Below are 24,504 nucleotides of genomic sequence, written 5' to 3'. Positions count from 1 at the left end.
TGAGTTTTTATGTGCCTGCATTTATGCTGCAGTATAATTCTACAACAGAACTATTGTTGCCATTGCATTATTATTATTAGGAGAAGGTGTTATTCCCACTCTTTGCTGTCCTATTGTGGGGAGAAAGTGTTATTCCCAAAGCACATAATACACTATGTGACAACATTTTCACACACTGAATTAAAAAAGTTTAAGCACAGACAGCACGTGAATTACTTCAACAGTGAAATTTTACATACAAATCATCTACTGTATCCTCACCTTATTTTTAAAAGTGAAAGCCAGGTTAATCAAGAACTGAATGTTGTCCATCAGGATCACCCAGCAGTCATTCAGACTGTATAAGACTCTTTTACCTGCAGGGGGCAGTGTAGAGGACCACAATCCTCAGCAAAGTGCTTATTTTTATTTGACGCACAGAGCAGTTTAGACAGCCAATGCTTTACATACTATTCCTTTAATACTCCTGTTTATGTCTGAATGTTTGCTCAAGTTCTGTCAGTCAAATTGTATTGCTCGCAAACACCTGTATAGCTACTGGAAATATATATGACCGCAATTACATTAAAGCTACTGTAAAACAGCATACATTACACCAAGGCTAAGGAATTAGGTCTCCGTTCCATGCATCTCAGCACTATTCTAAACAGAGAAATCCTTAATGGCTTCCTAAGCTCCACTGGTGGACTGGATAAAGTCTGAGGGGAAAGAATCAATAAACAACAAAAACAAAAACAAAGATATGAACTAGCCTTAATCTCTCTACACTAACATAAGTGTTTAGAGTCAGAAAATCAATTCCAGTGACTATTTTGATTACAGTATATACGGCAACAGTCAGCGGTACTGAGGCCGCGTGCTCGGGAAGGGAAAACACTGATCTACCACTCAGTGCTGTATGCTGTTACTGTACCTTTAACGTCCTGCTCTGAACTCACTCACACTAAATAAGAAAACATTAGCGACTGGAAGAAGGAAAATATACAAAGCCTCGGTTTAAATATTTAATCAACAACAAACTGTCCAGGGCAAGTTTCTGTATCCAGTGTGTGTGTGTGAGAGAGGGGGGGGCGCTCGAGAGGCAGCTCAAGTGAGAGAGCCTGACGTAGGCACTTGTCCTGAAATGCCCTTTCTTCAATACGTGCCTATGCTGCCCTTCCCCCACCTCTCTCCCTCCCTCCCTCTCTCTTCCTCTCTCTCTCATTCACTCTCTTTCACTCTTTTCCCCTATTATTAGTATTATTACATTAAAATTCCACACTGAGCCACGCGGTCTCCTTGTTGCTTTTCTTACACTTTGCTCACTCCCCTCTGTCTTGCATATCCGTATTGACTTGGAAGAGCGGTTTCCTGGGGCTTTTCCAAGCAAGCCATCCAACAGATGGGGATTAAAAAAAACCAAGATAAATAAATAGCCAGAGCTTGACCACAGGAAGAAGCCTGAGGGCGCAAGTGGGTTTTGCCTCTGGGCACGACCCACCCGATGACTTTGACTGTGGGCATGCTAATTGCCGCTCCTGCTCGACCCTGCCCGGTCTCCTGAGGTACACGTTAGCCACTCATTTCCAGGTGAAACAGAAGAGGGGGGAGAGGGAAAGAGCAGAGCCCAGCGCAGAACAGCACTGCTCAGGAATAAGGCAAGAGTAAGCTGTGCAATCCATACAACCTGCCTATTTCTCTTATTTCCTGTTTCTTTGTTACAGCAGGTCTGTAAAAAGAGCTGCACAAATAAAACTCAGTCAGCGTCTCTATGTGAAACATGTTATGTGCATGCGTGTGTGCCCTGCTGAAGTCCCCTGGCCTGTGCCATGCATGGAGGGAAGTCGCTCGCAGAGAAAGCTAAACTGGGACCACGCCCTCATTCACGCGGCAGTAAACTGCCTGTTCAGTTGAGTTCAGCCCAGAGCAGCGCTTCAAGCTGTTGGCAAGGCAGGGATCGGGGGCATGTGTTAAGTGCCATGGCTGCCAGGGAGTACATCTTAAATTTAAACAGACGATACCTGCCAATCTGGATCAGACCTGCAGCGTCTCGTCAGGTTCCAGTCATAGAGTGTAGAAAAATATGGACCATATGCCTGTTATGTCACCCACTGACTATCCATGGGCTCGTGAAAAGTGTTTTGAAGCCCAGGAAGTCAAGTTTACTGGCGTCGCCATTTTGTACATTTGGAGTCAGAGTCTGCGCAGTAGGGAAACCGAGTGCGGATCCTCCACTAAGCATGTGAGAGAGTGTGGCGTAATCTGTCCCCGATTCATCCACAAAGTGTTGCTTACAGAAAATCGGCACATGGAGGCATTAGATGAAAGAAAAACAGAGATTGCGACTACATTTTCTTTCATATTTTTACTGGAATTGTACCACTGACTTTACATTGAATGACCTACACTAACTCAGCACTTTATTAGGAACACCTGCACACCTATTTTTTCATGCAATTATCTTATCAGCCAATTGTGTGGCAGCAGTAAAATGCATAAAATCTGGCAGATATGGGTCAGGAGCTTCAGTTAATGTTCACCTCAACCATCAGAATTGGGAAAAAATGTGATCTCAGTGATTTAGACCATGGCATGATTGTTGGTGCCAGACGGTCTTTGAATATTTCTGTAACTGCTGATCTCCTGAAATTTTCACGCAGAACAATCTCTTGAGTTTACTCCGAATGGTGCAAAAACAAAAAACATCCAGTGAGCGGCAGTTCTGTGGATGGAAATGCCTTGTTGATGAGAGAGGTTAATGGAGAATGGCCAGATTGGTTCGAACTGACAGAAAGGCTACGGTAACTCAGATAACCACTCTGTACAATTGTGGTGAGCAGAAAAGCATCTCAGAATACACAACACATCAAACTTTGAGGCAGTTTGATGTGTTGTGCATTCAACTGGACAGTTGAAGACTGGCCTGCTCACTTTCTGTTGAGGAATACTGATGGTAGGGTCAGAATTTGGCACCAACAGCATGAATCCATGGACCCAACCTACCTTGTGTCAACAGTCCAGGCTGGTGGAGATGGTGTAATGGTGTTTACCATGTTTTCTTATGTTGAAAACATGTTTTCTTAGCCCACTTTGGGCTTGTTAATGCCAAATAATCATTGCTTGAATGCCATAGCCTATTTGAGTATTGTTGCTGACCATGTGCATCCCTTCCTGGCCACAATGTATCCATCTTCTAATGGCTACTTCCAGCATGATAATGCACCATGTCACAAAGCAAAAGTTATCTGAAACTGGTTTCATGAGCATGACAAGGAGTTCAATGTTCTTCAGTGGCCTTCCCAGTCACCAGATCTGAATCCAATAGAACACCTTTTGGATGTGGCAGAATGGGAAATTCACAGCATGAATGTGCAGCTGACAAATCTGCAGAAATTGCATGATGCAATCATGTCAACATGGAACAGAATCTCAAAGGAATGTTTTCAACATCTTGTGGAATCCATAGCATGAAGAATTGAGGCTATTTTGAGAGCAAAGAGAGGCCCTACCCAGTATTAGTATAATGCTCCAAATAAAGTGCATAGTGAGTGTATATTGGAGCCAACCGCAGTGGCGCTAGTGTGCACCATCTCTTACAATCCCTCAGCATGACCAGGAAATGAGCATCAAAAAAGAAACGTGGGCTAAGTCTGCATCCTATCTTACTATGTAGGATGCCAAAATAGTATTAGTATGTCCAAACCATTGCTGTATAAAAGAGTGTGCTAAATCTACCCAGATGACACACTACATTTGGTGAAATATCAAACACTGGCTACTGACTATAGGCTTCAAGACTTTATGCTATGCTAACAGGTTATGCTAACATAAAAACCGAGCCAGTGAATGCATGTAAATGAAAATTAAATCAAAACATCTAGTCTAAGCCTGGATAAGTCGGGAAAAAAAGTTTCTTTCCCAAAATGTTGGTGTATTCCTTTAATATGAAGTTATCATAGATGGGTACTTTTGTTCATAATGAGAGACCCATAATTGATGCCTATAGCAGTAAATTATAGTCCAAGTAGTTATCCCAGTTAAGCCAACATCTTGCCAGTGTTCATTTCAACTTGTTGCATTCACTGAAACAGACTGCAGTTTTAACCTTTATGGCCAGAATATTTTTACATTACATTACATTATTGGCATTTGGCAGACGCTCTAATCCAGAGCGACGTACAACAAAGTGCATACCCATAACCAGGGATACGTTCGCTGAAAGACCCTAGAGGGAAGTACAATTTCAACTGCTACCTGTACAACAAAGATAAGGACAAAGAAACAAACAAACAACAGAGCAAAAGTGACCAAAGTTAACTATCCAAACACTGCTTACCTAGCCAAAGAATATTTGTTTGAAAACTTTTTCGTCGATTTAATTGCCTAAATAAATATGGTTCATTCATACAGTGTGTTTGTTTTTGTTGCTTATATATATAATATGTGCAGATATGGTTTTGTTGATCAAAAGCAAAAACAAATACAATAAAAAAACAAAAGTACAGTTATTCAATGATCGGAAGGGATTTACAATAGTCTTGTAACAATGTTTTAACACAAAAATCTTACCTATTGTACCTTTAAGTACAGTAAATCCTCAAATTGTGTCCGGGATTCTATTGGAAGCTGGGCCTCGGATAATAGCCGGGGGCGTGGTCGATTCGGACAAATAAAGGCCGGCCCCCAAATACAAGCCGGGGTAATATTGCCTACCAGTAGGGCTATCAGTCCATGAGCACTAGAAGACATTTAACTCAATGAAATAAAAGAGCTCTTCTTAATATTTTATATTATTGGTTGGTTTCATACTGTTGCCAATGAAAAGTCGTTGTCCTACACACCATGGGTCTCCAACACGTTGCTCTCAAGCTACCAGTCGCTTGCCGCCCCCTTCTGAGTCGCTTGCCAAAGGCTGAAGCAGTATACATTTAAACACAATTGTTGCCGCGAGGCATTCCAGCCTATAAATTTAATAAAAAAGTAAATCAGGCAAAATTAAAAATTAACTCAATTTAGGCTTGGCTACGCAATAAGGTTTCCATGTATTTACAGCACAGCGCACGTTCAATGAATGAATGAAAGCGGCTGCCTTGGCTCGCAATAAACAGACGGGTGGAAATCCTGACACTCTTTCAACGACATAAAACTTAACAGTGAACCATCAAATACCCCCCATATTTCAGTGCCCATCAGTCCCAACATTTAGCAATAGAATCAAACAGTCCAAAAGTAAATTAAATCCCAAACCAAAGCGAAAATCTTTTGATAGCCTACCGGTATGCTGCTCCAAACGAAACGCATGTCTCACAATAAAACGCACTTTAGGAAAAAAAGATCCTTAACTTGCTGTTATCTACGCTAATTTGTTATTGTTCATGAAGGCGTGTCTGGCAAGTTGTTATTTTATGGATTCTGGACTTGCATGTGATTTACTGTATTTGAGAATATTTGCAATAAACTAAGTCTGTTAAGACTGACACTGTGATTTACCAAACGGTGTTTCCTGATTAGCCTACACTAATTGATTTCTGAACAGTTACAGGAAGTGTTTAACAGTGTTGGCCCACTTTAAGTGTAGCCTTTTACTTTATTTCTAAGAATAAAATTCTACAACAGAAGCCTAATAAGAAATAAAGGCCTGCCTCGAATACAAGCCTGCCCTAAATAAAGGCCTGTGCTTTGTGCAGCCTAAGTAAATAAAAGACCCCGGACACAATTTGAGGATTTACGGTAGGAACTTTCTGTACTCCTCTGCAAAACACTCATGCATAGCTGTGCATCTTGAATGCTGCCCTGTCAACCTAGAACAACCCTCAGGGACTCAAGCCAGCCTTATTAGCAGCCAGCAAGTTTTCATAATGCTGAACTGAAAGGACTCATTTTAATTTGGGAAAAATTGCAGAGAAAACCTTATGAATGTTTGGCTTGAATATAGTTGTGATTATATTGTGTAGAAATTAGGAAAATGTTAGAAAACGCATCAAAATGGTACAGTGACCCTTGCTTTAGCTCAGTTTCTGTGAACAAAGACATCAAACCCAGCTCGGGTGCACACTAGCTATTCAATATTTACCATAAATGACGGTATAACCACCTTTGATTAAGATGAACATAAATAATACAGATACTCACCTACATTTGAATTCTCAAACTAGAAGATATCCTTCATGAATTATGATTAAATGTAATCGACCGACTTAAATACGTTTTCTGAAATTATATTTCATAGTTGCATATGGTTTAAATAAGACTTTTTCACACCTTCCCTTCACAGCAATAATGTTATATAGTAATCTTCTGTGGAAGGTTGGAGGACCTTTCACCATTCATCCATTCAGAATCTTTCATGATACTTCATATTTTTTGGTCTGCACTTGTGGACTGCCCTCTTCAAATGAAATCACAGATTTCAAATCAAGTGTAAGTCTGAGACTGAGACTATTACTTGCTAAACAAAATAAACCAATTTCTTTGAGAAATTGCATTCATATTAAAGAATAACATTTTTCCATATCTTGTCTGCCTGTCTTTATCCAGTAATCAACTTTAAGCAATTTATACATACTGCATCATAAACAGACCTCCAGACCCTCATATTCTTAGCATATAACCTAACCGTAACCATTTCTCCAAGCTTTTGTTGTTAGGGCATAGTCCAGTGGACCGTAAACACAGACAGAGCAGTCTATCCCCCAAACCTCAACCTCCACCATCCAAACTTGTTTCTCAGGCTGGTGTCTGATGGTGAGAAGGGGGGGGGGGTGAAGAGTGACAACTTAGTGCAGCTGTGTAACTCAAATCCCCCACAACTCCAGTAATACAGCATGCTTTAAATGACAAACAAACAAATGTATAAAATATTAAATTTTTGGTTGTTGGTTTAAATTGGCTTAAGAATATTTTTCCTGTGCTCTATAATTTCAATAAGGGATAGTATGGAGGAGAAAAACAAAGCCTGGTTGAAGACAGAGAGCGAATGAAGAGTAACATTCAACCCAGACCCAGGTCAGTATCCTGATGCCCTGTACAACAAGACCTTGACTACACTCTTCATGCAAGGAAAGAAGGCATTCTGCCAAATAGATTTAAGATTTAACACCCAGAGACAAAAGAATACAGTGCAGTGTCATGACAGTGACACATTTTCTTTGCTCTGTACACCAGCAAACAAACAGTTGCAACAAAACAATCAGTATGTGATTAAAGTGCAGCCTTTCAGCTTTACTTTCATTTTTCATTTTTACATTCATATTCGGTAAACTGTATAGGAATTACAGCATTTTAATTGAATTGCTTTTTATACATAATCACTCCCACAATCAATCCCAAATATAAGCCAAAAGTAAGGCCAACCCTAACAGAATGAATTTGTGCAATCTGTGGATGAGGAGCAAATGATAAGACAGCAAAGGTACTTTGTGAAAGCAAACTAAAAACACAGCATAACCCCTCAGATTGGGGTTAGGGTAAGTGAGCTGTGCTGATCCTCCTCAAGCACAGAGGTAAACTCAATACTATGAACATTTTCCTCTCATGCTTGCTCATGCCAGCATGGAGATACTGCTTGATTCGCTGCCTCATGCAGTTTACCAACAAGCACGACATTATTGTGTGTGTGTGTGTGTACAGGTACATCAACTGCAGGTTCTAAATCAATGCAAGGCCAATGCTGACAGAACTCTTAAAATCATTTATGTACTAGTGCACATATACATACATGAGCTAATATAAGGCTCTGTACCACTTTCAAACTTTGTGGCTCATAAACAGTAGTTGCATTTCAAGGAACTTTGAATAATAATAACAACAGTACACAGCATGCTTCTTCCTCTTTCCAAGCCCAGTGGGTAGTAACACTGACCTTCAAGCATGTTGATACAGTAGCAAGTGATTAGAGAATAGCTGGCTAGCTGATTAAGGCTGGCCTTCTCTTGTCTGAACTGGTCATATGTGCTAGTAAATGTCCTGAACCGGCTGGCTGGACAAGACACTTCAGTAGCTGGACGGAATTGTGATCCAGTGACTCACAGTTGTGGTAGGGCTGACCTATGGACGGTTATATAAGTTCCACACACCCAAAAAGACTGCCCATTCTGTTGGCAGTGCTGTAAACCACAAATTGCGTTTTATTACACATAAAGTTGGCAATAAATGCAAAATACAATTGCATTTATGGTCATTTATATTAATATAAATTAATATTTGATGATGATGATGAGTATCCTAGTGTATCGGTGCCATTAGTGCCAGCTTCTAGATTCAATTCGATTCCATTCAAACTGGCTTCCCTGGGATCACAAATTCCCCAGATTCCATATTTCTGTCATGGTGATATGTTGTTTATTCCTGGTAAATTTTAGTTTAATTCTATGAACCATATGGTTTAAAACAGGGATCATCACCTTGCCCTCAAATACAAACCAAGCCCTGGCTGGGTAATTAGTGCTACTGGTCAGACTGTCTTCACAACTGACTCCCAGGTAGAGAGGAGTGGAAACAAGCAGTTCTCAGCTCCTGAGGACCATGAGTTGCTGATCCCTTGTTTAAACGGTATCATTGCTGTTTTGGCAGTTCAGGCATCTAAAGCGCAGGCATCATTAGTATTCATGTGTGCAGCTCATATACACATTTCCCCCATGCTAAACCAGCCCACTCTGCAGTTCCTGCACATGCTAATGAGGTGACACAACACACAATATACATTTAAATGTAAATATCTGTTAATACAGATATTCACAGAGAACAAATAATTACAAGTAAGAAGAACAGTGCAGTCTGATACACCATGGACCAGAACAGCACAGGCTAACACAGCAGAGACCAGAACACAGTCTAATGCGCCAGACACCAGAAAAGAAGTATAGTGCACCAGAGACCAGAACACAACACTCTAATGCATGAGACAAAGAGCAGTGCAGTGCACCAGAGACAGGAATAGGGAAAAGAACAGTCTAATGCATGAGACAAAGACGAGTGCAGTCTAATGGAACACAGACTAGAAAAGAACAGTCTAATGCACCACAGACCAGAAAAGAACAGCCTAATGGACCAGAGAATCGAAAATAATCTGTCGTAATGTGTCATGGCCACCTGGGTCAAATACGTAATTGTTTTGGATTAAAATATTTTCTATGCTTTACTGAGCTTGTCTAGTGTATTGGAATCTATGATATACTCTCAGAAAGTTCGAACCCCACCTTCTGGTCTACTTGGTTGGCTCAATGGCATCAGGCAAGATTAATGGAGCACAGAAAAGCACCAACTACTAAATCAGTGATTTCTTAGTTTTTTTTATTTTTAATACATTTGCAAAAATTTCAAAAAAACTTCTTTCATGTTGTCATTATGGGGTGTTGTGTGTAGAATTTTGAGGAAAAAAATGCATTTATTCCATTTTGGAATAAGGTTGTAACATAACAAAATGTGGGAAAAGTGAAGCGCTGTGAATACTTTCCGGATGCACTGTACATATATACATACTGCTTATGATAACCCTTTTAAGCTGAAAGATACAATTTATGATTTATTGAAAATATGTCTGTGATTGACTTGATCAAGATAATCCAATCACAGCATTGAGGTTACAAAAATCCTGCCAGAAACAGGTAACTAATTTTCACACCCCTCCAGTCACACTTGAAAATGGGCACCTAGTGCTCTTCTGCATGGTAACTGCACTGGAGAAATGCAGAGTGAAAGCTGTGGTAGTCAGAGGTGGATAGTCCTATAGTCCTCCAGAGGTCAGAACGTTTAGCAAAATGAGCAAATCCAGGTGTTTGTAACAAAAATATAGGGGAGAACTTCTACATTCTGTACCTGGATTTTTCACCTCTGGACTGGCAGTAACCTGCAAGTATTTTGGACAGGTTTACTATTGGGACAACCATTACAGCAGATAATTTTGGATTTCCAAACTGGGGAATACAATTTAGAGGGGATACAAAAATATACCTATGAGGCAGAATACATACAGTATCTCAAATTCAAGCTCTGCCCTTGTGAGCTTCACTGGCTGTGGGGACAATCCACAGGGGAGGCAGGTCAGATCTAGACTGAGGCACATCTGAGGAACAACACCCCTGCAACATGTTTCATTGGTCACAGCGAATCACGTGAACCACAAAAGAAGAAAGAAGAAGTTCTGCCAGAAGAAATAAATGTCATCCCTCCTCCCCTCTGTCTGATCTCGCTGTTATGACTGCGGCCAACGAACAGCCGAGGGGCCAGATGACATCTGAATCGCTGGCAATTAATGTTTTTCTCCTCGGAACGACACGTGGGCAACCTCATGCCAGGGCACACCTCAAGCCGCTGACAGAATTTCAAACACATTTTGTCAGTTGTGGGTCTGGGTATTATGGCTGCGTTTACTGATATCGTTCCCACAAGGCTCTTTTTGTCTCCAGTCATGTGCAGGAATAACGGGGAATAAAAATTACAGGTTAACATTTGTTAGGCCAATGACAATACGGATCATTTCGTGAGCAGGGGGCCCATGGCAGAGAAAATGCATATTACTGAAGTGAGATGCAAGTGCCAACCAGGAGCCACAGCACATTTCTCACTAAAAAAACTAAACAATCTATTGAATTATATTTGAAACATTTTATGACATTAATGGTGGCAAATTACTTAAACTGAGATTCAAAAGCTAGGAATACTGTACACATTTTCCTTTCAAGCGTCCAACACTGCCAGCACATCTCATTACTGCAGTATCCATCTGACCCAAGGCTGAACGCAAAAGTTGAACTGACACAAGGGAAAGCTCCCGCACCATGACGCTCTTTTCAACTATTAACAATTTTGTCTCTTTCATCAGAAACCACAATTATAGATTATACCGGGCAGCTAATACATTGTCATAACATAAAGCCACAGAGCTCACTGCAAATTTGTTTTTCCGCCTCTTTGTCAGTTCTGAATAAATCACACAAAGCAAACATATCTATGAGTTACAGAATCACGACTACCAAATGCTGCAGAATATAATTCTTTTCCATCATCAAGCTGCACCAAAAGCTGCTAACCCTTCTTTTAATGTGCTTTTATTGCTGCTGACAATAATGGGACAGGACAGGCCACACCACATGGTCGATGGAAGGTTATTTATAACAGCAACGGGTTTGGTTAGATCCCACTCGTGCCACCACACAGCCAACCCCTGAGCTCCAAATTGCTGATGATGAGATCACACAGAGGCTTGAAGGGAAGGAAAAAGAAGAAGGGGGAAGAACACGATCGTTTCCAGCTGTGTCACCCAGCCAAACCTCTAGAGCCTTCCAGACACGCATTTGTCACTGCCTATTTAGAGACCGTTACAAAAACCAGTCTGGGGGTCACCGCTTCATTTACAAATGCTAGCATTCAATTTTCTCCATCTCTTTAGCCCATTTGGAAGCCTTACAGTACATCTGTCAAAGATTTCAGCAGGCAATGTATTAGCCCCCTGTATGTACATTATAACCATATGAAGGACAGATTGTTCATATTATCACAATATATTCAAATGAAGGAATAATCACCAATGAAATGGCCAAGACAGATATTGCTTATAATATATGTGACTGCATTTATTTTCACATTTACAGTGAGAAAAGGTTGAGAAATATTGAGTCAAATCTGTATTACGGGCAAGCTTATCTCCAATAAATGGATTGCTCTTGTTAATTACTTACATTACTGCTGACTTGTATGGCAACATACCAACATCGCTCCACAGCAAAAATGTAAAAAACATTTTAGTTTAATGATTCATATTTAAAAAATAGTCAGTGTCATGTGTCAGAAAATGCACATCATTCAACCATATTCAATACTTAATCCATGCAAATTAGACTCTTCTGACTCTTTAGACAGCATGCTGTATGTGTTGTCTGTCCCACAGTCACTGGAAAAAGCAACTAGGAGCAAGAAATATAATATTGGGTTTTGTCTTGTGCATTTACTATTACATGACTGTCCAGTGCATTTAAACTTTGCTACATGATTGCATCATACATATTTAGATATTAAATAAACTTAAACTGTCCAAAGACATAAAGCCTACACAATCGTGTTTAATGCATTGAATATCTTCACTGCATGTGCTGTAAAAGCATGTCCAGCACAGAACAAAATGTGTACATACCCCAGCTGTGGCAGCAAGTGTCGTTTGAATTAACCCAACATGCATGATGTAAAGTTGAAATTACTTGGCTACAATCACAATTAGTATTTAATATTTGATGATTTCTTGGAGTTGAAATAGTGTGATTTTTGTTGCTGAGATGATTCTGTGTCTCTGTCTCGCTTGCGCCTCAGTTCATGCGAATGAGAGTTCCATCCTGCTCAGTCATGTTTCTGTGGTTTTACACAGCACTGGAGTTCTTTTGATTTCCTTTATTGAATTTAAATCGAAATATCTCATTAACTCACAAACTTCCCAACTTCCACTTTGCTCCTTGCACATATACCTAATTTCCTCAATAGGATACATAACAGTTCTACAGAATATATCTATATCCGGGTCACTTTCTGATAAAATCAGCAGCATCCATACAGCTTGTGAGAACACACCAGCTCTCAACCCCAGTTATTTAACCCAGCAGTCCCTTTACTAAGCAACCACTTATGGTTCATGTCTACAACCTCCTTTTTAAATGCAAGGATTAATGGAAGGGTATTAATTGCTTCCTTTGAGGCCAAAAGAGGGTTTTATCTAGGGAGATAAGGGGGCAATGATCGCTAGCGGCAGGATGGTGACTCCCAGGATTTTTTCTAAATTATGCAATTAAGATGATCAAGGACTGAACCAAGATCAACCACTTAAAACGTTTCCAGGTATGTTATTTCAAAGCCATTTAAATATAGTCATTCTCTCTGAACTATGGCAGTGTACTGGTATTGTTATTGCCAATAGTCTTGTACTATACTAGTAGATTGCTGCAACTTCTTTGTGCTAAATTGTACAAAATTAGTAGAGTGCATCTATTGCTATATTATATAACTAGAAATAGTGCCACTACAATTTAAAACGTTCAGTGCTAGTACAGTATGTTGTATACTAGTGACAAAGAAAATTCTGCATCTATTTAGCACTCCACATATTAAATCAGTATTTTGTCTTTAAAAGTACTTGCACTTACATTGAAGCTATTATATTATACAGTATACACCCAACATACTACATACCAAACTCAATTTAAATCTACATATTGTACTAGACTTCTGGCAGGTTTCATCAGAAGACCTCCAAGCATGTGAGAACAACAGTTATTTTGTGAACACGGTTTAGATGAGTTGCAAGACAGATGCATTCCATTGCTAATATCACCACTGACCTGAAAGGACAGTATGACTGCATGAACGTCAACAACTTCTTGATTTGAGTCAAGCAGCCAAGAAAAGCATCTTGCTGAAGTTTCAGTCTCAAAATGACTGTTCGGTTTACTGTACATGTACAGGACATGAAAAAGATGGGGTATTTTGTGGCTTTGGCTACTCACCAGTTTTAGTACAGTATTTGTTTAGTACTGCTTTGATCTTTGCGCTCACAGACAGGACAGGAGCCATTAGGGAGGCCGTTCAGACTCTAATCTGATATTCGATGCCAATCACTAGACAACAGCATTCTATGCCTGGAAAGTGTAAAAAGGTTTATATGTACTGTTCAGATTGGCATACTCACAGATTGGCATTTTCAATGACAGCCCAAGTAGTAAAAGCAACTGAACTCACTCAGCACTCAGCTAACAGACAGTTAAAACACACAAATGCAGACAAATCGGATAAATATTTTTGAACTAAAACGCACAGCACAATGAGAAAAAATAATATAATGACCTTTTCTCAGTAGGAAGAAAACTATGACAACAATAAAATACGAATTGCTCTCTCGCAGCCATACTAAAGAACACACTTGTCAAACAACAGACACAAACGTGATTTGGATGATGATCTAACTAGGCTTTTTTATAATTACTGTGAGTGTATAAATACATTAACAGTTCATATCATATCATCATATCATCAGTTCTTGTGGCCAGTGGAAAAAAACATTAAGAATTATACTGCCTGGGTTGTTTTCTGTGCAGTATCACAAAACTGATACAATGATGAACCACTTTGCCTTTTTACCATCTGTTCCGTTCAGCAGCTGCAATAGTAAACGGGCTCATATCAACCATGTGCAATTAATTATACAACAAATTAACACGACTCCATGATTTCCCTCACCTCCTTCTGTGCTATTCAATCTCACTGATAGAGGCTGCACAATGGTATGCTCAGGAGAGAGAGAGAGAGGAGAGCGATAGGGATAGAGATAGTGTTTGTGTCTGTGTGAGTGTGTGTGTGCATGAGACAGAGAGAGAGAGAGAGAGAGAGAGAGAAGGGGCTGGGTACAGAGGTTTTGCCCCCTTTAGCAGAGCATTCAGCAGGTTCTGACACCAGCAGCCAAGAGGAAGCAAGCGGCCCCTTGATTTCTCAGAAATGCGGATGGGGAGTAGGGAGGGGTGGCGGTGGTGGTGCAGACAAGCTTCTGCATGGAGCCATTCAGAGTGGGACCCCCGAGGGAAGTGGGGGAACTTCACTGGAACCTCAAAATTTATCCCAAGGGCTGAATGATTTGGCTTGCCTCAATTTAAGCTTTGGTTTACTCTGACAATAACAACAAAAATTCTGACACTCATTGACCTCATTACCAATTGAGAGAATTATTTTTATTTTATATTGTGCTATTAACACAGAGTACAGTCTGATGACTCCACCTACCACCTGTGAAAAGTCCTCAGCTGTTTGAAGAGAATAAATGAAAAACTCTCCTCCCCCTTTGGGGTATACAGTAATTTGGTGGAACTTTACCTGAAATGACCACCTCCTCTCTCTCCCTCTCTCATGTGGGTTGTGTGTGTGCCTGCACACATGTGTGTCCATACTGCTGTGAGTATTCTTTCAGCCAGGGAAGGTTACTGTACTAACAATGACACACACACACACACACACACACACACAAATGTATAGCCCTTCACCCACACAAACAGTACAGTGAAGCAGAGTTGGGGGAGGGAGTCTGTCTGGAGTTCATAAGAAGGTCAGGCTAACAGACCAAGCAGAAGAGAACATGAATAACAACATCCTGTGCTATTGTGCCAGAAATAGTATTTTCTGTTTGGTAAAACTTTTTGGAGGCATAATTGTGCCTTTTGAAATGTATCAGACCAAAAAATAAATAAATAAATAAATAAATAAATAAATAAATAAATAAAAATCAAACACACCCACAGCATTTGCATTTTTCTATGGGGCTACCCCAACTAAATCAAACTCTGTGATCTTGAAGAGGAAAATGATTATGAATTACAGAGTGTGTGATTTTCACAGTCAGAGAGACAGTGTCTGTCAAAGGATGAAGACTAGCTACATGTGCACTGAGTGAGCACTTTATTAGGTATTTATTGGGTATTTATTTAAGACTTATTCAATCTTCTGCAGCTGTATCCTATCCACTTAGAGGGTTGACGTGTTGTTCAGAAATGCTCTTCTGCATACCATGCATGGTTACTTGTGTTACTGTCACCTTCCTGTCAGCTTCCTGTCAGTCTAGCCCTTCTCCTCGGACCTCTCTCATTAACAAGGCGTTTCGGCCCACAGAACTGCTGCTTGCTGGATGTTTTCTTGTTTTTCACACCATTCCCTGCAAACTCTCAAGAGTGCATGAAAATCTTAGGAGATCAGCTGTTTCTAATATACTCAAACCACTCTGTCTGGCACCAACAATCATTCCATGGTGAAATAAAAAAATTATCTCTGCTGGAAACACCTGTGATTTTCCTGCCTTTTCCACTTATTTCCTCCTCCCTTTCCCCTCATTAAGCACCACATATATGCCCAAAACACTCGCTTAATTTACTTACTGTCTGTCACACACTGACACTACTGTACCATCACCTTTCCTGTCTGAACATCACATGCAGTGGTATTACTGCATACTTCATTTGTGAATATCACTCACACTAACTTCTTTTTAATCATATTTTTATTCATCAAGCACTTACGAAAGGTGTACGTTCCCCTATCTCCTAACTACTAAAAAGTCTTATGTATCAAAACATTGCATTCCTATGCAGAGCAAAAACTGTCTTATATCCATTTATCAACCCAACATAATTGCTAATAAATGTGACTTTGAACCATCTCTATTGGCAGTTGAGTTATAATACATTCACTCGTTTGTTATGCTCTGTCCCTTCAACTACCTCACGGAGTGATGTCACCTTGGCAACTGTCACAATGTTGTCACAGTCCTGAGGAAACACACATGCACACACACACACACACACACCACAGAGCTCCGGACTCACCCCTCTCCTGGACAAAGTAGGCTAGGTAAAGATCGAGCTCTTTGACCGAGACGCTGATGTGGTGGGGCTGGACGCAGAGGATGGGGTTGGCGCACTGCCCCGCCTTGACCAGCCTCTCCCCGTCCGTGCTCTCCAACGGGATGCCCTTGAAGAGGATGACCATCACCAGGTCCAGGCGCCACACCTTGTCCGCCTGCCGCAGGCAGTCGATCCTCCGCATCTTGCCCTTCTGGTCGGGGTTGGAGAGCACGCAGCAGGGCGGCTTCTTGCCCGTGATGGAGAGCACAAAGTCCTCGCGGCATTCGGGCCGGATGTCCTTGCGCAGTTTGGCCAGGAGGCGCGAGGCCCACTTCTGCTTGACCTCGGGCTTCTCCCCCAGCAGCTCGTCCTTCACCGCGCGCTCCTCGTCCTTCGTCATCCTCTTTTCGTGCTTTTTGAAGTACTTGCGCTTGCGGGCCTGCAGGTTGAACCAGGTGTAGGAGAAGGCGCGCACGTGTGGCAGGAGGGCCTCGATGAATGGATGAAACTCATCCTGGAAGGGGAGGAGAGAGAGGCTTCAGCGAGCTACCCGCTACCCTCTGCATGGCTACGATGCAGCTACGTGGTTATCAACATGTACCACCTAGCATTCATCTGTTACCCCAGCTATGTTACGATTTAACACCTAGCATGTGATCATAACGCCATTACCTAATTACCAATGCAGCTATGTCATTACTTATCATCTAGCATGTAACTATAACATTGTTATCTCATTATCTACCTAACATTTTGAAGAGGATAATCTGCAAAACCTTCAGAGTAAAATATGTAGCATCAGTCTTTGGTTCAACAACTATGTGATATACTGTTTGTCAAAAGCACTACGACAAATCTCTAGATGAAGGAAAATGATAGCAATCCTCTAAACGCAAGCTAAGTGCGCTTCAACCAGAAAAGTTGTATAATTTTATACAATAACTTGTATAAACGAGGACATATTGGACATATTGCCTCTTAATTTTGTTAACCCCTTCCAATCTGGCCCCTTGTTGTTGAGTCGTCGATGTCTAAAATTATTGGTGCGTTCCTATTTATATCATACAAAAACTGTTACGTAATAAAACCATTAAAAAGTAATTGAAAAGACTCTCAGCAGTAGATCTTTTCAGCCTCTTACTTGCAATGCAGGGCAATAAAACAGCAGGCTTCCCCATGCCATGCTTATGGTTTACAACTCTGACCTAGTCACAGACTCAGACAATAAAAGGCATATTCTACCAATCCTTGATACCATGCATTAAAAAAATCATGTTCCAATATAAGATTGGATTGTTTTTTTTTCTTAGCTAATTTATATTCCAGGTCTGGCTGACAAAGTTTGTTTTCCAAATAATTTGATACAGACATATTTATGGAACCAAATATCCCACCTGGTTATGAAGCTATGACTGTTTTCTGAATAATGTTGAAGTTTATTTTGTACTCTGTTCAGCCATCTTTTAGAAAACTATGTTTTTGCAGGGTCTTTACCTAAGCAAATGTTGTCTTGAACTACTTGTTATTGTAGCGCAAATGCATTGCTTGCTCGTTTCAGCACCAAACTAATGTAAAACATGGCACTCTTCTTGTACAAGGTTTCCTACCCTTTCCAACAAGGTATAATGTGTCATATTCAAACGATGGACAGTTTAGGAATATCGCTGCGTGCACATAGCAGAATTAATATACAGATGTGTGTAACAGACTTTGGTTAACCTAATCTTTAAGTAGTAAGTTCCATTTTAAATGTGACACAGATTTATTGGAAAGCATTAGGTTCAGTAATCCTTTGTGGAGAGTTTTGTGGACTTTGGGTATGCAAAACATACTCTCATATATGTGAATAAAGAAAACATTTTGTTTAAACTTTGTATCGAAAAATCTGTTTTAATCTGTTTCTGGACAAAAAGATATGCAGATGTTTTGTATTTGGAGAGTTTTGGGGACACTTGAGGACATCTGCAGTTTTGGGCAACTTTTGGGAATTTGAATGCCTGTTGATACCATATCTCATTGACATCAAGTTTGAGTGCAAATATAAAGTAGTTCTGGGTTGGTCCTTGAGTTGGACATTGAGATATTCAATGCATAAGGCGTTTTGCATTTTTTTGTATTTTAGTGTAACTTTTGTGTACACTGTATGCACATGCTCGGACATAAATTTGTTCTGTCTTCAATCATGGTTGTGCAGAAATTAGTTTTTGAGATATTGACAGTTTAACAGGAGTAGTACAAAATAGGTGGAAATTGCCCTCTGGGGGGGGGGGGGGTAGGATTTTATGCAAACAAGCAACCCAGCTGCAATTTTTTGCATGTTAGCAGCCAAATCTGTTGGAGTTTAGAAATATTACCAGTGATACACTGCATGTTGTCTTTTGTGCAACCATAAATTAATTGAAGAATTTTTAGGCAAAAAATGTTTCCCTGAAATTATGCCCCTGCTGTGCAATAACATATCTAATTAATTTGCTTTCAATCATTAATCGATTAAATGTCACAAGTTAACCGAACCATACAAATACTGAAAATGCCCATCCCTGCTATTAATATTATTAGTGATACACTGCTATAGACATATGTTGTCTTTTGTACAGCTATACATTCATTAAGCAAGTAATTTTCTGCCCAAGTTTTTCATACAATTATGCCTTTGTTGTGCAGTACCATATCTAATTAATGTGCTTATACTGAATTATATTGTTTTGGCTGTTTCAGCCTATTGGATCATGCTTGTACAGCCTATTACGGGAGTTAGGAAATTTTTTTCAATGGTTAAAAAAATCGTCAGTTAATTGAACCATGAAAATACTGAAAATTCCCATCCCTATGTAGAGTGCACAATCCCTACATTATTTGGCGACCCGCCCCTACACGTAAGAAAGGGAAATTTGATTTTACACTATTTTCACTGAAGGTGAAAAAGAAAATCTAGGGGCCATGCCACGCTACAGTACAGCTTGCACACACACTCTCTCTGCCACGCTACAGTACAGCTTGCACACACACTCTCTCTGCCACGCTACAGTACAGCTTGCACACACACTCTCTCTGCCACGCTACAGTACAGCTTGCACACACACTCTCTCTGCCACGCTACAGTACAGCTTGCACACACACTCTCTCTGCCACGCTACAGTACAGCTTGCACACACACTCTCTCTGCCACGCTACAGTACAGCTTGCACACACACTCTCTCTGCCACGCTACAGTACAGCTTGCACACACACTCTCTCTGCCACGCTACAGTACAGCTTGCACACACACTCTCTCTGCCACGCTACAGTACAGCTTGCACACACACTCTCTCTGCCACTCATACACACAAACACACCACACACAGACACTTCTGTAATCAGGAGCGGAAGTAGGGTAGTAGGGGGATGGTAGTAGACTGTGTAGATTTCCAAGCTTGCACAAAGAGCTAAGAAATTTTGCTGAGACAAACCAGAAATCCGGCCTAGACAAAAGACAGACCATATGATGAGGGTTTTATGAATGCAGTCCTGAAGCACTCCCATGCAATCATAGACTATGATAAGGGGACCACACTAAATAGTGGACAGAGTGGGGGAGTAAATGGAAATGTACACCTCATTCAAGGGTGTATGTTTAAGAAAACTGATAACGCCACAGGCCCTCAGGAGGGAAGTCAAACTATGATGCAACAGATTGTTTTGTCTTCAAGGCCTAAGGGGAAATTCAATATATTCAAAGTCTGCTATGAGACTTCCTTCTTGGTTTCACTGAAATGTTTTGGAAATGCAGCAGCTGTGCACAAACCTGCTGACCCCTAAAAAACAACTCAACCCAGAAACCCCTGCACTATAGCTATAGCTGCTTTTATCACTCTTTGTGCTGCCAGCATAGCTCCCAGCCACTGCTAAGGATAAGTAAACATTAATTAGGGTCTGAGTTTGGCAGTGGAGAAAAACTGCAGAAATATGCACTCCTGCTGCTGGGTTAAACTGAGGGGCCTTCGACCAGGGGCTCATTCCAATCGCAAATTTTTCACCACCTCCTTCCTTTCCTTGCTCCTAGCTCCACCCATTGGGGAGGCAAGGAAGGAATAATATAAATTAGGAACATGGAATGTTCTTGCTCCTTCAAACATCAGTTTGAAGACATGTCAGTCAGAGATATGTGGCAGATGGGGAGAGGTGGACCCACAGGTTGATCATTTATACATCACGGTTTCTGAAATAATACTTCCGCAAAGGATGCACTTGTGTTTCCTTGCTCCTGGCTCCTAGCTCCTTCAAGGAACATTTAACTGTTTGGAATGTCCTTAAAGATCCCCGATCGATTGTTAGGTCAGGCAATGAATAAGGAGACAAGCAACGATAAAATAAGGGATGAGCCGCAGGCCTCTCCTTTCCTCTCATTGCCTCACAGTGGGCTTTTTTTCTTTTCCTTGTTACTTTTTCTACTCCTAACTCCACCCATCAGAAGAGGCTAGAAGAAAAGGTTAAAAGAAGTGAAGAATTCTAGCCCCTAGAAGGAACATTTAACGAGTTGGAATGTCCTTAAAGATGGTGGACCTCAACTGATTTCTAGGTCAGGACCAAGGAAAAGAAAAAAGAAGAGAAATAAAAGCGATTGGAATGAGCCCAGAAACTGGTCTGCAGGACCAAGCTTTCCACAGCTCTCCCTCCGCGTGTGGCAGTGAGGCCCAAAGCGGAAGCGGCCTTACACATGATGCGGTAATTGCAGGTGGTCAGCTCAGTTTGAGTTGCTAAATTTAAGGGTGGTGAACTTGGTTGTAGCTGCTGCATTCAGATCCAGATTTCACAGTTGTGGAGTAGCCCTGATCCAAAATGACCAACAAAACACCAATGCAAAGCCATGCCAAGAGAGACCACCTCTCTGGCCATACAAATGCTTGACGGGGAAAGCACTCATTAGAGTCATATATGTCATAATCCACAATTTCTGCATCCAACCTGGGGAGATTTATAGAGCTTAAAACATAAAAGTCCAGCAAGACCGAACTAGGGCCACAAATGGCAAACTCCGACTCAGCTTCAGCTAGCACTCAATTCCGCCAATAATGAAATGGTTTAATGACAATTAATGACTTCAGCAAGAAATGATGAAATCATAAAGATTTTGTTGTCAATTTTGAGCTCTACTGAGATAAAAACAACATTAACATTGCATTTTTCCTGAAAGCAAAAATGTCCAGGTGGGCCTCAGGCCTATACAGTCTGCTCTGCAGAGAGACAGGCTCACAGCTGTGTTTTCACAGTAACTCAGTCATTTGTTTTTGTAGAATCAAGAGATTTATATTTCTTCATCTCTGAGATACGATGGAGATGGAGCACGAAAGGTGACTTATTTCCAAGTCTTTTTCCATATGGGAGACAGGTGAATGACGGAGTGGTTGGGGAGGGTGCCAGGTGAAAGAGAGGCAGACAGAATGCCAATGCACATTCTGTGCCCAGCATTGCAGTGGCCATAAAAATGTTTTCCATTTTACAATGTGTTACTGCCTGGCAAAGAGCGAGAAGCAATTTCACTAAAATAGAATGGCATCACATGTCATTGGTTTCACTTTCAAAATGGTCAACATTTTACTAGTCAGAAAGGACACACGCGTCATTTCAATGACTCAGAAAGAAATTCATAGCAAGCTTTCAAAAAACTCAAGGCCGAGTGAAAGACAATGTACGCAGAGTCTACATTTCCAAAGACAATTGCATTTTAAGCCCAACGTTTTTATGAAATGTATTGTAACCAGACCTGGGTCAAATACGTAATATGTAATTGTTTTGGATTTCTATGGCTTACTGAGTCTGGTGTATGGGAACCTATGAAATACTCTCAGAAAGAGCAATCCCCTGTTTTCTGGTCCTCTTGGTTGGCTCCATTGCACCAGACAAGATCAATTGAGCATAAAAGGGTATTTGAATCCAAAACAATTACGTTTGACCCAGCTCAAACTGCTCATTGTAATTGCTGTAAGTATATTGTAACTATATTGTAATTGACTGTAATTGCTCTTTTTTTTCAGGCTTTAATCTCCACCAAAGGCCTGGGCTAAAGGCCACCACCCTGTCTGCGTCTGGCAAATGGCTGCATAATACTGAAACAGCTGATCCACGGGAATGTCAATAATGCCAAGCTGACGGGGCTGTAACCATGCGCCGTGTCATGAGCCAGCTCTGCACTCTGCTCTCCAACCGGAGGCAGGGAGGGGGCAGGAACTAGGTGAAAATCACACCCAGGGTCATTCCAAGTCAAGCCAAGGCACTCTACAAATTAAGCATTTTTGGAAGCGCTGATGAGACGTAATGGAAATACTTTTCTTTCATAAAGAATTCATTACCCCTTCTTATCCCTGGTCATATTGTCTATACCATATTAAAGAACGTCAAGCTAATTTCCCTTTGTGATCAGCAAAACTGCCTCATCTTCAAGAAGGTGTCTCATCTGCTACTGTCCAGACTACTGGAGGGGTTGTAGCTGTAAATAACAGCATAATGTGGAGCTTATCAAAATAAATATAATAAAATAAACAGTATATGTATGTCTGTACTTAAAAAATACGGATTGCAAATTTGGATTTGAATATTATTATAACATGACGCACAAATCACAAATTGGCCAAGGTGCCAGGCGGCTGTGCCCAGGGACATGGTGTGCTCCAAGCAGAGTCCTGCAGGGACATCCCCAGCATGACACAGAGGGGCGAGAGCAGAATGCAAATGTGGGTCAAAGGGCACCTGGTGCTGAGTCACACTGCTTTGCCACTGACTCAGCCCTCTGCCAGGCAGTCACAATGGGGGACTGTAGGGACAGGAACCACCAGCGACCAGGAAAGCCCCGCTTACACTGTGTGTGTGTGTGTGTATGTGTGACCAGGAATACTAAAAAAGATATTTTTTGATACTTGGCATGACCACCCTACACACACATGCTCACACAACCACAGTTATAGATAAACAAATGTGCAGAAGACTTCCATGCTATACATCTTAATACTATATCACAGCAATGATTAACTCACATTCTGTTTTTAGTGCATGTTTATTACTTACTTTTTCTTATACACACAGTTTGAGATGAAAACCATACTCATTTGAATATAACTCAAATGTTAATATGACAAAAATGTGGGAGTTCTTGAAGAAGAATAGCTTATAAAAAGGTGTTTCATTTCTCATCTTAAGGCTTCCCCTGTTTTACTGATCTGTCCTGGTTTTAATGGCCATCTTTTTGCATCCAAAATACCGTTTTTTAACGAATAGCTATGTTGCCATTAGACTGCTGCATAAAACCATTACCCACCAGAACAGGTGTTTTTAAATTGCTTTTCAATTGTGAAATTGGTATCATGCAGCTACAGCAAAACAAAAGATAAAAAAGATGAAAAATTATAATTTGCATATCAATTGTTTGGTATTGATTATAATTTGCATATACATTTTGTCCATTTGCATTTCCCTGTTCTTTTGAGCACTAAAAATACTTAGGTCTACTACTGTCTTAGTGAAGCTGACAGACTTTTTATGTGTGCAATGTTTATTTCCACTAAGGAAGAGGCACAAATTATGCTAATGGGCCTGTCATGAAATTAATTTGAAAGCAGACATAGCTGCCCAGCTATTAGCTCATATAATAGTGTGCAAACATTTGGCCCTGGTCAAAACGCCTTTTACAATTAAGATTTAAGTGAACAGAAGTGAACATGATGTCTAAATGGTACAACGTTAAACATGACATATTTCTTCTAATTTTAAAGCAAGATTACTTTTTTTTGCTTCAAAATAATAAAAAAGGAAAAAGGCCCTGTGCAAAAATTTTGGAACCCCCCAGTTAGTACATTGTATCTCCTCCTCTGGCAACTATCAGCGTTTACAAACTAACAGCTTGTAAACGCTTCCTGAGACCTTCAATTCTCGCTTTTGGAATTTTTTCCCATTCTTCCTAGCAGAACATCTCTAGCTCAGGAATATTCTTCAGCTCCTTGCATGTACGGGATGTTTGATATCTCCAGATTTTCAACAATATTCAAGTCTGGCAACTGTGGTGGCCATTCCATAACCTTCATCCGTCTTTCCTGGAGGCAATTCATGGTTGCTTTTGAAATATGCTTTGCAACATTGTCTTGCTGGAATACCCAACCTCTCTTCAACTTCAATGTCTGGACTGACCTTTGAA

General features: G+C 40.7%; 1 protein-coding gene and 1 long non-coding RNA gene across 4 annotated transcripts in view; one reads left to right on the top strand and one right to left on the bottom strand.

Moving 5' to 3' along the window:
- The window catches only part of LOC133128013 (nuclear factor 1 C-type-like), an 84,371-nt gene that overhangs the window by 37,492 nt on the left and 22,375 nt on the right, over window positions 1-24,504 (bottom strand). For all 3 annotated transcript variants that reach the window (XM_061241211.1, XM_061241213.1, XM_061241212.1), the window contains one exon: window positions 16,323-16,854. In XM_061241211.1, coding sequence (XP_061097195.1) covers window positions 16,323-16,854 — 532 coding nt within the window. The remainder of the gene's footprint in view (window positions 1-16,322; window positions 16,855-24,504) is intronic.
- On the top strand, window positions 1,537-22,685 carry LOC133128014 (uncharacterized). The gene is made up of 3 exons (XR_009708699.1): window positions 1,537-1,643; window positions 6,908-6,984; window positions 22,355-22,685. It is a non-coding gene; the product is annotated as an uncharacterized LOC133128014 (long non-coding RNA).

The sequence above is a fragment of the Conger conger genome, chromosome 5 (assembly GCF_963514075.1).
Source record: "Conger conger chromosome 5, fConCon1.1, whole genome shotgun sequence".
Taxonomy (NCBI): Eukaryota; Metazoa; Chordata; class Actinopteri; order Anguilliformes; family Congridae; genus Conger; species Conger conger.
This window is presented reverse-complemented; position numbering and strand designations above follow the sequence as displayed.